Raw genomic sequence first — 14,449 nt, forward strand, 5'->3', positions numbered from 1 at the left:
AATACTGGAGTGGGTAGCCGTCCCCTTCTCCAGGGGATCTTCCTGACCCAGGAATTGAACCAGAGTCTCCTGTATTGCAGGTGGATTCTTTACCAGCTGAGATACCAGGGAATCCTAGACAGTATATTAAAAAGCAGAGACATCACTTCACTGACAAAGGTCTGTATAGTCAGAGCTATAGTTTTTCCAGTAGTCATGTACAGATGTGAGAGTTGGACCATAAAGAAAGCTCAGCGCCAAAGAATTGATGCTTTTGAACTGTGGTGCTGGAGAAGACTCGAGAGCTCCTTGGACTGCAAGGAGTTCAAACCAGTCAGTCCTAACGGAAATCAACCCTGAATATTCACCGGAAGGGCTGATGCTAAACCTGAAGCTCCAATCCTTTGGCCCCCTGATGTGAAAAGCTGACTCATTGGAAAAGACCCTGAAGCTGGGAAAGACTGAAGGCAGGAGAAGGGGGCCACAGAAGATGAAATGGTTGGATGGCATCACCAACTCAACAGACATCAGTTTGAGCAAACTCTGGGAGATAGTGAAGAACAGGGAAGCCTGGCGTGCTGCAGTTCATGGGGTCACAGAGTCAAACATGACTTACTGACTGAGCAATAACTATCTAGCATGCCTAAAATACAGCAGGGAAGCAAATATAAATGGAATGAATAAATAACTCCCAAGTCCATCGGTGCTTCAGGGCCTTTATTTGACCTTAATGTGACAATTATCATTCAGTAGCAATTACCTCGGGCCACGGTCTGTTCTAAGCATTTTATAGACACTTTAAACCATTGAATTCCTGGAACAATCCTATGAGACAGTTACAATGAGCGTGTGCCTCTTATGCAAGATGAAAGTGAGCGACAGAGATGGCGAGTACTTTGCCCAACCTCACATAGCTGGCAAGTGCCAGAACTAGATCCCTTTAACCTATGTTTGCCACTGATTATTTCTTCCTCCTTGAAACGCTCCTCCCATGTCTTCCCTGGAAACACCCTCTTTTAACCTGATTCCTCCTTCACTGGCTCTTTTCTTTCTTTTTTAAAAAAAAAATGTATTGAAGTAGAGCTGATTTACAGTGTTGTGTTTAATTTCTGCCGTACGGCAGACTCGCTGTTATACATACATATTCTTTTTCATGTTCTTTTCCTCTGTGGTTTATCACAGGATATAGAAGATAGTTCGCTGTGTTGTGCAGGAGGACGCTGCTGTTCATCACTGGTTCTCTCCTTTCTGCTCGTCTCTGCAGCAGAAAGGACACCCCCCGAGCCTTGTCCGAGGCACTGTCTCTACTTACACCCTAACATACTGACCCAGTTGTTGGTTTCATTTTCCACATGTGCTCTGATGACCCCCAATCCATACAGATTTCCATCCCAGACATCCTTCCTAAGGCTCGAACTTCTGTGTCCACTTGCTCACGAGACCACGCTCACATCCAACATATGTAAAATAATAAATGGTTTGGTGTGACACTTTCTACCGTTTTCTCTAGTTTAATCAGTTCTATTTGGGCAAGGGGAAGGGAAGGTTTTGTCACTCGTTGTGCAAAAATGAGATGATATAATGCACGTGTCTGTCTTTTCCTCTTGTTTTTCTCATTTAACAATGCACGGGAATCTCTCCCGGCTAGTAAGCAAGCTCTCACTCACCCTTTCAGGTGCCTGATAGTCTAGGGGCTGGAGGTGCCAGTCTTTCTGCCGTGTTCAGGTCGTAGGACCTGCAGTTTCCAGGTCTCTGGCACCTCGCCCCGTGCTGCCATGAGCAACCTGGAGCGTACATGCCAATGTCCCCTGATGCTTTGTTTCTATGGGATTTTGTCCCCCAAATGGGAATTGTTAACAGCAGCTAATTTGGAGCATGATTTATAAATAAATAAACACACGGAGAGGGCCATCCATTCAAAGAAGTTCAGGAGATGCTGATAATGATAAGGATATTTGACTGTATGGTTACTTAGCAGCTTTTTGATGTGAAAAGATACGTTTCCCAGCAACTAGCAAGCAGACATCATTGAATGAGAATTTGGTAGGAAAGTACAAAAGACGGGGCCTGGCACAGAGCAGCTAAGGATCACCGTTGCGAAGCCCATTTCCTGTTGCACTTGCCAGCCCCTCTTAGGCTGGCAGAGGAGCAGGGTTATTACCGGAGACTGAGTCCCTGATCTTGAGCTAATCAAACTGCAGAATGCTTCCAGCAAACCCCAGCTCTGAAAGGTCTTTCCAACTGCATTATCTTGAAGCTGGTGACTTAAATTATGAAGGTGTCTACTGAAGGCAGCGTGTGTGGAAGAGCATCATGTGAGGAGTGAGAACTCACGAGTCCTTGGCTCCGCCAGCTTGTCTGCATGCTGGCCCTCTGAGCGAGCCTCCAGATCCCCATGTATAAAATAAAGCTACTAATACGCACGCCGCCCACTTGGCACCATTGTAGTGAGGAGCAAATGGAATTATGTAAATGCAAGTGCTTTGAGAGGGCTCTACATATATTAGCATTGTTAATCTTATTCAGATTCCTGAGTAGGCGGTATACTGTGTATGGTGGCACCTTTCCTGTTCTTTGTATTGCCAGGAAAGAACATATTAGCACTTAAAAGAAGACTATTTTGTAGCAGTCACGAAGTGCCCTATGAAGGTTCAGAACAATCAATATAGAAATAACCGACTAGATATCAGCCCATGAATCTATCAGCAGATATTCTTCCACAGACTTCTGTAACAGTATTTACAAAGCGGCCTCAGTTTTGAAAGTTTCATAGATAAATGAGAATAAAGAAACAGAGGATGAGTCCCACCTTCTCCCCTTAAGTTTCTATTTTTAACTTCTGTATTAAATGTAACATCCTGGTGTTCTTCCCCTTGATGGCTCTTGCCCATAAGTACACACTCTACAGGAATCCAGCCACACCTGGGGTGCTTCCTCCCAATCAGCGTTATTTTTACAGGGACTAGGGGTTTCCCTGGTGCCTCAGACGGTAAAGAGTGTCTGCTGCAATGTGGGAGACCCAAGTTCGATCCCTGGGTCGGGAAGAGCCCCTGGAGAAGCGAAAGGCTACCCACTCCAATATTCTTGCCTGGAGAATCCCATGGACAGAGGAAGCTAGTGGGCTACATGGTTCATAGGATGGCAAAGAGTCAGAGTTGGACACGACTGAGCAACTAACATTTTTCACATTACAAGGACTAAAATTTTGAGAAATTGGTACCTCTATAGATAAGGACTCCAAACACACGATGGATGGGTATGTCTGTGGATGGAACTGCAGAAACTCCCTCACAGACGTGAGGGGTCATTCATTCCGGATATGTGGCATACTTCAGTATTCACCCTGGCAGCACAGAATGTGGGCCTAAGAAGCTCCAGGAACCTCAGTGCCAGTTGAAGTTTGGCAGTTGGTTCCTTCCAGCTGTTCTTAAAGGTATTCTCTGCGGGGGTTGGAGAGTGGGTCATAGTTATGGCTCAGGACCGCTATGTTTCGCTGTTTCTGTTTTGATTCTTCTCATTGGAAAATAGAGGAAATGCGATGTTAACCCAGTAGTGAAGGGTTCATGAAATTCCTGAGTTAGGTGTAAACTATCACAACTGTTCAATAGCTGAAGGCATCATGGGTGAAGCATACAGTTTAATTGAAAATTAATTATCACTAACGCTTTACCTTTCAACTGGTTGTGGCGGTCCAGGTGCACAACCCAAGAGGAAGACAGGCGGGCGTTCATGGAGTGGCTTCAAGGCTCTGACTTTTTTGGGGTCTTGGGAAGTCATCATCTGGGGGCTTGCTCATCATGCTCTTAAGTGCTTCTGTTGAAGAAACAGGAAAAGGAGAAAAAAAATGTTTGAGACTGAAGCTGCTTTTATTTAAAAATCTCTTTTCAGTCCAATTTCTTTTTTCAACAGGGAGAGTTTTGATGTTGATCATTTTACAGTACTTTAAGGATAAATGTATTAAAATTTAAAATGTGTAACAAGAAACATGGAAGTGCAATAAATACAAATATTACTTCACCAAGATGTGAGGGAAAATGTGACTGTATTTTTTTTCCTCTTGGAGAAAATTGAATTTACAAAATAAATTATTGGAGTAATTATACACATTATAGAAGAGAAATGATGATTTTCAGAGCATCAAATGGATTTCATGAAAACAGCTAAATTTCCTAATATATTGATATTATAGTGCATATTATTCAATATACAGGAAATTGTATTTAGTCACGAAGTCATGTATGACTGTAAACAATACTGACTTTAGGGAGGGTGTACTGATTTCTGTACCAAAATGTAAGATGGGTTGATGGGTGATAGAGGATGGACAGATTGATAGATAGGCAATTAAGCATATATAATGCTGTGTTAATGGTAAATTCTTAAAAAATAAAAAGAACTTATCTATTTCACAAAGCAAAATACTCCTATCTCACAAACAGAATTAAAGTTTGAATGACCTACTCTTAATTTTACAACTATAGAACACAGCATGAAATAAAGAGCAGCGGTTACTAAAGGAAGGCTGGCACTTCCCAGGTGTCGCGGTGGTGAAGAACCCATCTGCCAGTGCAGGAGACGCAGGTTCCACCCCTGGGTCAGGACGATCCCCTGGAGGATGGCATGGCAACCCACTCCAGTATTCTTGCCTGGAAAATTCCATGGACAGAGGAGCCTGACTGGCTAGAGTCCATGGGGTTGCAAAGAGTCAGACACGACTGAACACGCACACTCACACACACAAAGGAAGGAATGTCCATTATCTTACAGCTTTTTCATAAATCAGAGAAAGAAGTACTTTTTTCTTGAATGATCTAGAATATGTACGAATAGCCTAGAAAATGAGTGCTACTTAAGCAGCTTGAATTCAGTCCGCACTCTGGATATCTTGACAAAGGCAACTTGACAGATGGGGTGCGGGTACTGTAATTGTTCTAGTTTCTGGCATTACATAGACAATGGTATTGAAAACCAACAGGATTGATTGTAAAAAAAGTGCTATACTAACGTGAAATGTTGACAGTAGAGGAAAGTGACTGCAGATATAAGCAAACCCTCGGTACTATCTTCTGAATTTTTCTGTAAATATAAAGTTGCTTTTAAAAAATAAAGTCTGCTAAAAAAGAACAAGAACAAAGAACAAAACTCATTTCTGTTTTATTCAGTCTCCTTGTTCTAGGGTGGTTCCCACAGTCTGTAAGATGTAAGTATTCAGAGGTAAAACAAATATTTAAATTTTCCTGTAATATTTTCTTTTTGAAAATGCCATATTACTTTATTTGAATCATGTCCAGATTTTACCCCAGACACCTATTTAGTATTTGATTTATTAGTACCTAACAAGACTAATATGATATAGATTTTTATTTCCTCTGTAAGGCAAAAACGCAGGGGAAATTTCTTGCTCCATATTATTTCTACTAAGTTTAAGCCATATCAGTTTTATTTACTTTTAAAATGTACGATACTAGATCTAAAAAAATGTTTATTTTACCGAAGTATAGTTGATTTACAATGTTGTGTTAATTTCTACTGTAAAGTGATTCAGCTATACAGACACACAGACACACACACACATATATATTCTTTTTCATTTTCTTTTCCATTGTGGTTTATCATGGGATATTGAATATAGTTCCTTGTGCAATTTTAGATTTAAGAGACAGATTTAATTTATATCTTACAATTAAGTATTTTCTAATGCTAAGAACTAATAAATACAGATCTTTGGAACTTTTATTACATATAGGATACAATAAAATTGTGTGCAGTTTCACAACAGCTGATAATGTGAAATTTTAACTTGAAGTGGCATTTTAAATATTTAAAAACTACTCAGACTTACCACCCTAAGTTTATCCTTTCAGCTGTTTTATACTTTAATATGAAAAAAATTTTTTTACCCCATTGAAGACTGTAACAAATATATTCTAACTGCTGTTGTCTAAAACATTGGTTATAAATACTGGTGCTTACTGCTATTTCGCTGATCCCTTTGATGACATCGTTTGAGTTTGTTTTTCATTACCCAGCTGTCTTTCAGAGACTGGTATACTGATTTTTCTAATTAATATTCTAGGTACCTGGGATGGCATTTTTATTTTTTCATTTCTAAGGAAAACTGAATAGCACAAGCACTATAAGTGATGTGTTGGTATGTTATCTTATAAATGCTCAAGGTACCGCTTCTAATGTTGAAAAATAGAAAAATAAATTGACCTTGATGAAGTGTGTCTTCTTTTGTCTGTTCCCAGGAAAGTTTATTTCAGGTATTTCTACTGCTGAAATGATTAGCGTTAACAGCTTTTTCCCTCCATTTTATTTTACAGGGTCTCTTCATCTTCCTGATATATGGGGTGTACAACACAGAGGTAAGTCGGCTTGGAGTATCTCAAGGCTGACAGAGTGAATGAGAGAAATGACAGGTTTCTTATCTTGATAACTGAGGAACAAAGTTGGCTTTTCATATGAGTGTCCTGCTGCCCTTCATGCTTGGACTAGCTTATATGCATCCCAGCTTACCATTAAACACTGCCACCCCGAGCAGAGGGACAGCCTCATTTCTCACAGGCATTGCTGCCTGAAGTTTGTGAATCTTCCGTCTTTCTTTTAACACTTAACTATACTTGACAGTATCAGAGTTGCAGTTTGAGTGGCAGAATACTTCAATGTAGTTGCACAAGGTTAGAAAAATACTAATATTTCTCTACTCAAAATACTATTAAATACTGTCTCTAAGTTTTTGAGGGGCTTCCCTGATGGCTCAGCAGGTTAAAAAAAATCTGCCTGCAATGCAGGAAACACAGGAGACATGAGTTTGACTCCTGGGTCGGGAAGATCCCCTGGAGGAGGAAATGGCAGCCCACTCCAGTATTCTTGCCTGGGAAATCCCATGGACGGCCACAGTCCAAAGAATTATAAAGAGTTGGATGCAACTGAGCAATGGAGCACAAGCTTTTGAGCAGGCTCAGAGCAGCCATGTGTCGTTGTTGAGTCGCTCAGTCGTGTCTGACTCTTTGTGACCCCGGAGGCCTGGTGTGCTGCAGTCCATGGCGTCTCAAAGAGTCAGACACGACTGAGCGACTGAACTGAACTGAACTGAACGGAACTGCTGCATGCCAGGCTTCCCCGTCTTTCACTGTCTCCTTGAGTACACTCAAACTCAGGTCCATTGATTCAATGATGCCATCCAAACATCTCATCCTCTGTCATCCCCTTCTCCTGCCTTCAATCTTTCCCAGCATCAGGGTTTCTGCTAAGGAGTCTGTTCTTCACATCAGGTGGCCAAAGTATTGGAGCTTCAGCTTCAGCATCAGTCCTTCCAAAGAATATTCAGGGTTGATTTCCTTTAGGATGGACTGGTTTGATCTCCTTGCTGTCCAAGGGCCTCTCTAGAGTCTTCTCCAACACCACAGTTCAAAAGCAACAATTATTCAGTGCTCAGCCTTCTTTATGGTCCAACTCTCATGTCTGTACATGATTACTGGAAAAACCATAGCGTTGACCATATGGACCTTTGTTGGCAAAGCGTTGTCTCTGCTTTTTAACACGCTGTCTAGGTTTGTCCTAACTTTCCTTCCAAGTAGCAAGCAACTTTTAATTTCATGGCTGCAGTCACTGTCTGCAGCGATTTTGAAGCCCAAGAAAATAAAATCTGTCACTGTTTCCACTTTTACCCTTCCCTTTGCCATGAAGTAATGGGACCGGATGCCATAAGGATAAACTAATAATTTTTAAGTTTCCAATTGGGAAATTTCAATGAGACGTCATTTCTTACTTAACCATGAGAAGTTATTTGGCTAGAAATACTGTGAAGCAATGGACTTGTAATTTCATTATGAAAACGTGCCATGGAAAGAAATTATTGTCATAGGGCTGGTTTTTCTATGAATAAAAACCTCTGGGATTTACATACAGCCTTGGTTAGGAAAGCTGCTGGCTTAAGTTTCCGCATGCTTAACAAGAAAGTGGGTGCCTTCCTTGTGTGTACATTAGGCAACGAATATGTATTTGTTCGATTTTTGTTGATCTTTGATTTCATGATTTTGCTTTGCGATTTTCTCTTAAGAAAACAAATTATAGTGATTTTGCCCGCGTTTCTCAGTACTCTATACTAGGGAAGGGAGAGTGGCTCTAAGGAAGACTGTTAGAGGGGCCTGGCGGTCCATTTTCCGTAAATAACACAGAGGCCAGGCAGCAACAGAACAGGGCCGGCAGAGTCAGTAGCCAGACCGCGAAGGTGTGCGGGCATTTAAAAAACATCTGATGATGAAGTATGTGTGTGGGCGTGTTTTACAGGGTTGCCGCGCCTGGATTACACGCGGTCTCCTCTTCCCGTAGCCTTCAGGTAGGTTGGCAGTAAGACAATTTTTTTTTTTTTCCCCTTTTTTGCAACGGTACCTCTTTCCGCTGCGGTTTCAAAGCGGGCCCCTCCCACAAATGCAGAGGGTCCGCACCCATTATTAAAGAGTGTGCCAGCCCAGGATGGGCGCCCCAAGCGCCCCGTCTCGGACCCCGAGCACTGGACGCCCCCCTGCAAGGCAGGCAGAACCCACAGTGCCCCGAGGCTCCCCCGGCTCCGCGCAGGGATTCGGCTGCAACAGCCGGCCCGCAAGCCGTAGAGACAGGAGAGGCCGACCCCGCCGTGCGCAGCCTCGCGTCCCCTCCGGCCTTCCGCCGCCGCCGCGCAGCCGCACAGCCCGCAGCCCGCCCGGCAGCGCGCGGCCGCACCAATCGCGCCCGGCCGCCCCGGGCCTCCCCTCCCGGGGGGCTCCCTCCGCCCAACCGCCCGTGTGATTGACAGGTGGCCGGGCGGAAGCCGCCGCGCAGGCGCGTTGGCCGGCGCCGCGGCCCTCGGGCCGGGTCGCCGAGCTCCCGGCAGGCTCCGCGCCGCGGCTGCGCAGTGCCGCGCAGGCTTTTAATTCCATTGTGGAGAGGACGGCGTTATTTTTATTAACCGGAGGCGGCGGCGGCTGCGGCGGCGGCGGCGGCGGCGGGACCCGTAAGTGCGGGGCGCGGGCGCGGGCGGCGGCGGCGGCGGGCGGGCGGGCGCGCGGGCGCGGGCGGCGGCGGGCGGGCGGGGGCGCCGCGGCCGGCGGCCGGCCCACTCCTCTCTCCTCTCCTCAGCCAGGCCTGCTCCGGGGCATGAAAGTCGGCAGCGCGTTCCTGAGCGGCGGCGGCGGCGGCGCGGGTAGCGGCGGGCGGGCGGAGATGGAGCCCAGCTTCCCGCCGGGCATGGTGATGTTCAACCACCGGCTGCCCCCGGTCGCCAGCTTCGCGCGGCCGGCGGGCGCGGCCGCCCCTCCCCCGCAGTGCGTGCTGGCCGCCGCCCCGGCCGCGGCCCCGGCCGCCGAGCCCCCCCCGGCGCCCGCCCCGGACGTGACTTTCAAGAAGGAGCCGGCGGCGCCCGGCGCGGCCTTCCCGGCGCAGAGGACCTCCTGGGGCTTCCTGCAGTCGCTGGTCAGCATCAAGCAGGAGAAGCCGGCCGACCCCGACGAGCCGCCTGGCGCCCCCCACCCCCACTACGGGGGGCTGTTCGCGGGGGCCGACGAGCGGGCGCAGGGGCTGGGCGGTGGGGACGGGGGCGGCGCGGGCGTCATCCAGGACCTGAGCGCCCTGCACCCGCCGCCGCCCGCCCCGCAGGCGCACCCGCACCCGCGCGACGTGCTGCTCGGCCGGACTGACGACCCCCGCGGCCCCGAGGAGCCCAAGCCGGACGCGAGCGTCAAGAAGGCCAAGAGGCCAAAGCCAGAATCTCAGGGAATCAAAGCCAAGAGGAAGCCGGGCGCCTCTTCCAAGCCGCCGCCGGCGGGGGACGGGGAGGGCGCCGTGCTGTCCCCGAGCCAGAAGCCCCACGTCTGCGACCACTGCAGCGCGGCGTTCCGCAGCTCCTACCACCTGCGCCGGCACGTCCTCATCCACACGGGCGAGCGGCCCTTCCAGTGCGGCCAGTGCAGCATGGGCTTCATCCAGAAGTACCTACTGCAGCGGCACGAGAAGATCCACAGCCGCGAGAAGCCCTTCGGTTGCGACCAGTGCAGCATGAAGTTCATCCAGAAGTACCACATGGAGAGGCACAAGCGCACGCACAGCGGAGAAAAGCCATACAGATGCGACACTTGCCAGCAGTACTTCTCCAGGACTGACCGGCTGCTGAAGCACAGGCGCACGTGCGGGGAGGCCCTGGGCAAGGGGGCGCCCGGCGCGGAGCCTGGGTCCTCCGGCAGCCACGGCAGCGTGGGTAGCCTGGCTGTGTTGTCTCAGGGAAATGCCAGTTCTTCGAGGAGAAAAGCGAAGTCCAAGAGCCTCGCCGTTGAGAGCAAGGAGCCCAAGACGGGGAAAGCGAATGAACCCCACCTGTCCAACAGTATAAACATGCAGAGTTACTCCGTAGAGATGCCTACTGTGTCTTCCAGTGGAGGCATCGTTGGCCCTGGCATAGACGAACTCCAGAAGAGGGTGCCAAAACTGATCTTCAAGAAAGGAAGCAGGAAGAGTACAGATAAAAACTACCTGAATTTTGTGTCACCGTTACCAGACCTGGTTGGGCAGAAGTCCTTGTCTGGGAAACCCAGCGGCTCCCTTGGCATGGTGTCAAACAGTAGCGTGGAGACTATTAGTCTCCTCCAGAGTACAGGTGGCAAACAAGGTCAGATAAGCAGTAATTACGACGACGCCATGCAGTTCTCAAAGAAAAGAAGATACCTACCCACCGCCAGCAGCAACAGTGCCTTCTCCGTGAACGTGGGGCACATGGTGTCCCAGCAGTCCGTCATCCAGTCCGCCGGCGTCGGTGTTCTGGACAGTGAGGCCCCGTTGTCCCTTATTGACTCCTCCGCCCTGAACGCGGAGATTAAGTCTTGTCATGACAAGTCAGGAATTCCTGACGAGGTTTTACAGAGTATTTTGGATCAGTACTCCAACAAGTCGGAGAGCCAGAAGGAGGACCCCTTCAGCATAGCAGAACCACGAGTGGATCTGCACGCCTCAGGAGAACACTCGGAACTGGTTCAAGAGGAAAATTTGAGCCCCGGCACCCAAACTCCTTCAAATGACAAGGCGACCATGTTGCAAGAATACTCCAAATACCTCCAACAGGCTTTTGAAAAATCCACGAATGCAGGTTTTACTCTGGGACACGGTTTCCAGTTTGTCAGCCTGTCTTCACCTCTCCACAACCACACTTTATTCCCAGAAAAACAGATATACACTACATCTCCTTTGGAGTGTGGTTTCGGCCAGTCTGTTACCTCAGTGTTGCCATCTTCATTGCCAAAGCCTCCTTTTGGGATGTTGTTTGGGTCTCAGCCAGGTCTTTATTTATCCGCTTTGGATGCCACACATCAGCAGTTGACACCTTCCCAGGAGCTGGACGACCTGATAGATTCTCAGAAGAATTTAGAGACGTCGTCAGCCTTCCAGTCCTCATCTCAGAAACTGACTAGCCAGAAGGAACAACAGAAAAACTTAGAGTCCTCAACAAGCTTTCAGATTCCATCTCAGGAGTTAGCTAGCCAGATAGATCCTCAGAAAGACGTAGAGCCTAGAACAACGTACCAGATTGAGAACTTCGCACAAGCGTTTGGTTCTCAGTTCAAGTCGGGCAGCAGGGTGCCAATGACCTTTATCACTAACTCTAATGGAGAAGTGGACCATAGAGCAAGGACTTCAGTGTCAGATTTCTCAGGGTATACAAACATGATGTCTGATGTTAGTGAGCCATGTAGTACCAGAGTAAAGACCCCCACCAGCCAGAGTTACAGGTAAGGTCCCAGAAGTGACCAGGCTGGAGGTCTTCTAATGTAATTTTGTTTTATTTTGAGAACACTGCCATTGGAATGTTTCTACACGATCCTATTAAGAATAATGTAATGCCCTTTCAATGCAACTTTTCATATTTAGTTTATTTTGTTAGCGTGATTTTAGCTCTGTTTGTATTATGATTTTTAATCAAAATCAATAGATTAAAATAGTTTGACATTCGAAGTGACAATGTTTAGCAATCAAATTTACATGTATAGATTGTCAGGGAATAGCCCAAAAGTTTTAAATGCAAAAAAAAAAAAAAATCGTACAAAAAAACAAAACAAAACAAAAAATCCACAAAAAAAAAACTTTGTTGCTAGGATTAAGGTTATTCTAATTGCTTTACTCTCAGGAAAGTGTAATAACGCATGGGAATTCTGTACGTTATCACTGTAATGGAATATCCAATTTACAGATAGTATGATAATACATTTCATCACATAAGTAAGGGATCGAAAACATTTCAAATTGCTCTATCTGGGCTGATGTGATATACGTTTCATCATTTAAGGGATCGAAAACATTTCAATTTGCTGTCTCCATCTGGGCTGATCCAAAATTCTGAGATGTTGGCTACCTATATTTTGTTGCAGCTTTTAAATGTACTCTGATCTTCCAAACCACATTCATTCCAGCCTGGTAGAACAAATATTCTTGGATCTTTGATCAAAGCCTGGAATGATAGCTTTAATAAGAGAAGGAAAAAAAAAAAGCACCCTCTCCTTATCCCAGCTGTAAGAAGGCTGTGACTCCATCCAGAGCTGATGGGCACAGTATTAAAACCCATGTGGTTGGTTGGTTCCAGTATTAGAACCCAAGTTGGAATTACATAATTCTTTGAGGTTTGGGGTGTGTGGTATTTATACATGGCCTAAAAACATTGTTCTCTGTCTGTGTTATTACGTGTCACCCACACTTCTGGGGGAGTTTATGTTATTTTGGTTCTTAACCTGTCCTCTCTTAAGAGTTCTGGGCCTTCCTGGTTCCCTCTTCTCCCTGTCTGAACAGTTTCAATTTTAGAATGATTCACATTCCAATGCATGAATTGTCGTGCATTTGCTATGCTTTATGGCATCCAAACACCAAACAATAGGTCAAACATGCCCCTCCCCCCTTTTAAAAAACAACCCACACAGATGTCCATGTATAATAAAGCCCCACATACTCAGAGCTGTGGATATTAATAAGGTGGTAATTCCAACTGGTGACAAGAGCCGATGTGAGGGTCAAGAGTATCTCCTTTGGTAACAGACGACATCAGCGCCTCTTTGTGAAGTTGCAGCCTGTGTAATGTACATGTTAAAAGGGTGCGTTAGTCAGTATTGTAGAAGGGTCCTGTAAAGTCATCCAAACTTGCTTTGAACGCTAATTGCCATTTGAAGCCACTGGTAGACAGTGGCTCTGCTCTGAACCACTTTTTAGCAATTGTATTTTTTTCCTGATTATATTTTTAATGTACTTTGATGTTTATGCTGATGAGTTTTTTATGTACTTTTGGTGATGTTTCAGTCTTATGTACTCTTCTGACGTCAGAAAAGTACCACTGGTTGTTTGCAGTCTTATTGTGTAATCAGCCTACCACAGGCTTCCATGTATAATAAAGTAATTAATATTGTGCAAGTGTAAAACACTTCTGTTATGAAAGCAGTGTTTGGAAAATGAGAAATTATTTAAAATGGTTACAAAATAGTTAATTTCCTATCCCCACTTTTCCTCTTTTAAAGGTCTGCATTACCAGCGAAAGGGTCACTTATTTGTCATTGCAAGATTCTTAGAAAATGTGTTTAATCCTCTTAAATACACTCAGTACTAAAAAGTCTGTATTATTTTGGTAAGTGCATAAGTTCTGTTGGGTACAGAGTACAAGCTGTAATCACAGGATGGAGAGGACCTTTCCCACTGTATCTCTTGAGCTGTATGATTTTTTTCTCCAGTGTTTTGTTTTATACAGGTTTTGAATTCCTTTAACTTTTATTGTGTGTACTGAATACTGCATATGTACTATTCTGATTGTTTGCTCTAGTTTACTACCAATAAAAGACCTGTTAATCACAAAATTGAAGAAAGGAGATATCACTTAATATCCAGTCACATTTTTCAGGTTTTTCTTTTAAATACATTTCATAAAAGATTCATGTGCAGTTTAGGGACTGGAATTTTATGTCTGTGTGTTTTTAACTTGAGTGTTTCATGTTTCTAGGTTTTATTTTATTTGAAAATTGGTTGAATATTTTCTTCAATTTGAGGCATATGCAAGAATAGAAACTTAATAGTATGGAAGTTAGAACATGTTTTATGGAAATGTGGTTAGCCATCCCAAATATTATTCCAGAGAGATTATTTATTGAGGTTTCGTTTTAAATCAGATTCCAGTATCTTCGGGTTCTAGGTGCATTCTTTTTAACTCCAGAAGATTGTAATAAAAGAACAGTATGACACAAAAGTGGCCCTGAGCATTTTTAGTAGGGAAGAAAACAGATTGTTATAGTTTAACAGTGTTTCAAAAAGTTGTGAGTATAGATATTAGAGGGAGGGAGCCAAGACATGTAAATACTGAGGATGCAGAAAAGGTTTTGAAAGTATGTTAAGTTTTAAAGATAAAGGGGAAAAATGTAGGTGTGTGTAAAATCTGTGAAAAAATTATGCTTTGAAATTCAGAGCATAGACA

General features: G+C 45.2%; 1 protein-coding gene across 2 annotated transcripts; it reads left to right on the forward strand.

The window, feature by feature from the left end:
- Positions 1–8,850: 8,850 nt before the first annotated feature.
- ZNF281 (zinc finger protein 281) lies at positions 8,851–13,843 on the forward strand. 2 transcript variants are annotated; one of them, XM_043485437.1, is made up of 2 exons: positions 8,851–8,977; positions 9,107–13,843. In XM_043485437.1, exon 2 carries the CDS (start codon positions 9,121–9,123, stop codon positions 11,740–11,742), a length of 2,622 nt encoding a protein of 873 aa, XP_043341372.1. In that variant the 5' UTR covers positions 8,851–8,977; positions 9,107–9,120; the 3' UTR covers positions 11,743–13,843. The 2 variants fall into 2 exon arrangements, with proteins under 2 accessions (XP_043341372.1, XP_043341370.1); XM_043485435.1 differs by having other exon boundaries at positions 8,852–8,977; positions 9,103–13,843.
- The last annotated feature ends 606 nt before the right edge of the window (positions 13,844–14,449 follow it).

Source organism: Cervus canadensis, chromosome 13 (assembly GCF_019320065.1).
Source record: "Cervus canadensis isolate Bull #8, Minnesota chromosome 13, ASM1932006v1, whole genome shotgun sequence".
Taxonomy (NCBI): domain Eukaryota; kingdom Metazoa; phylum Chordata; class Mammalia; order Artiodactyla; family Cervidae; genus Cervus; species Cervus canadensis.

Coding starts and splice junctions, on each gene's coding strand:
- ZNF281 (XM_043485437.1), top strand. CDS start 9,121: ATGAAAGTCGGCAGCGCGTTCCTGAGCGGCGGCGGCGGCGGCGCGGGT.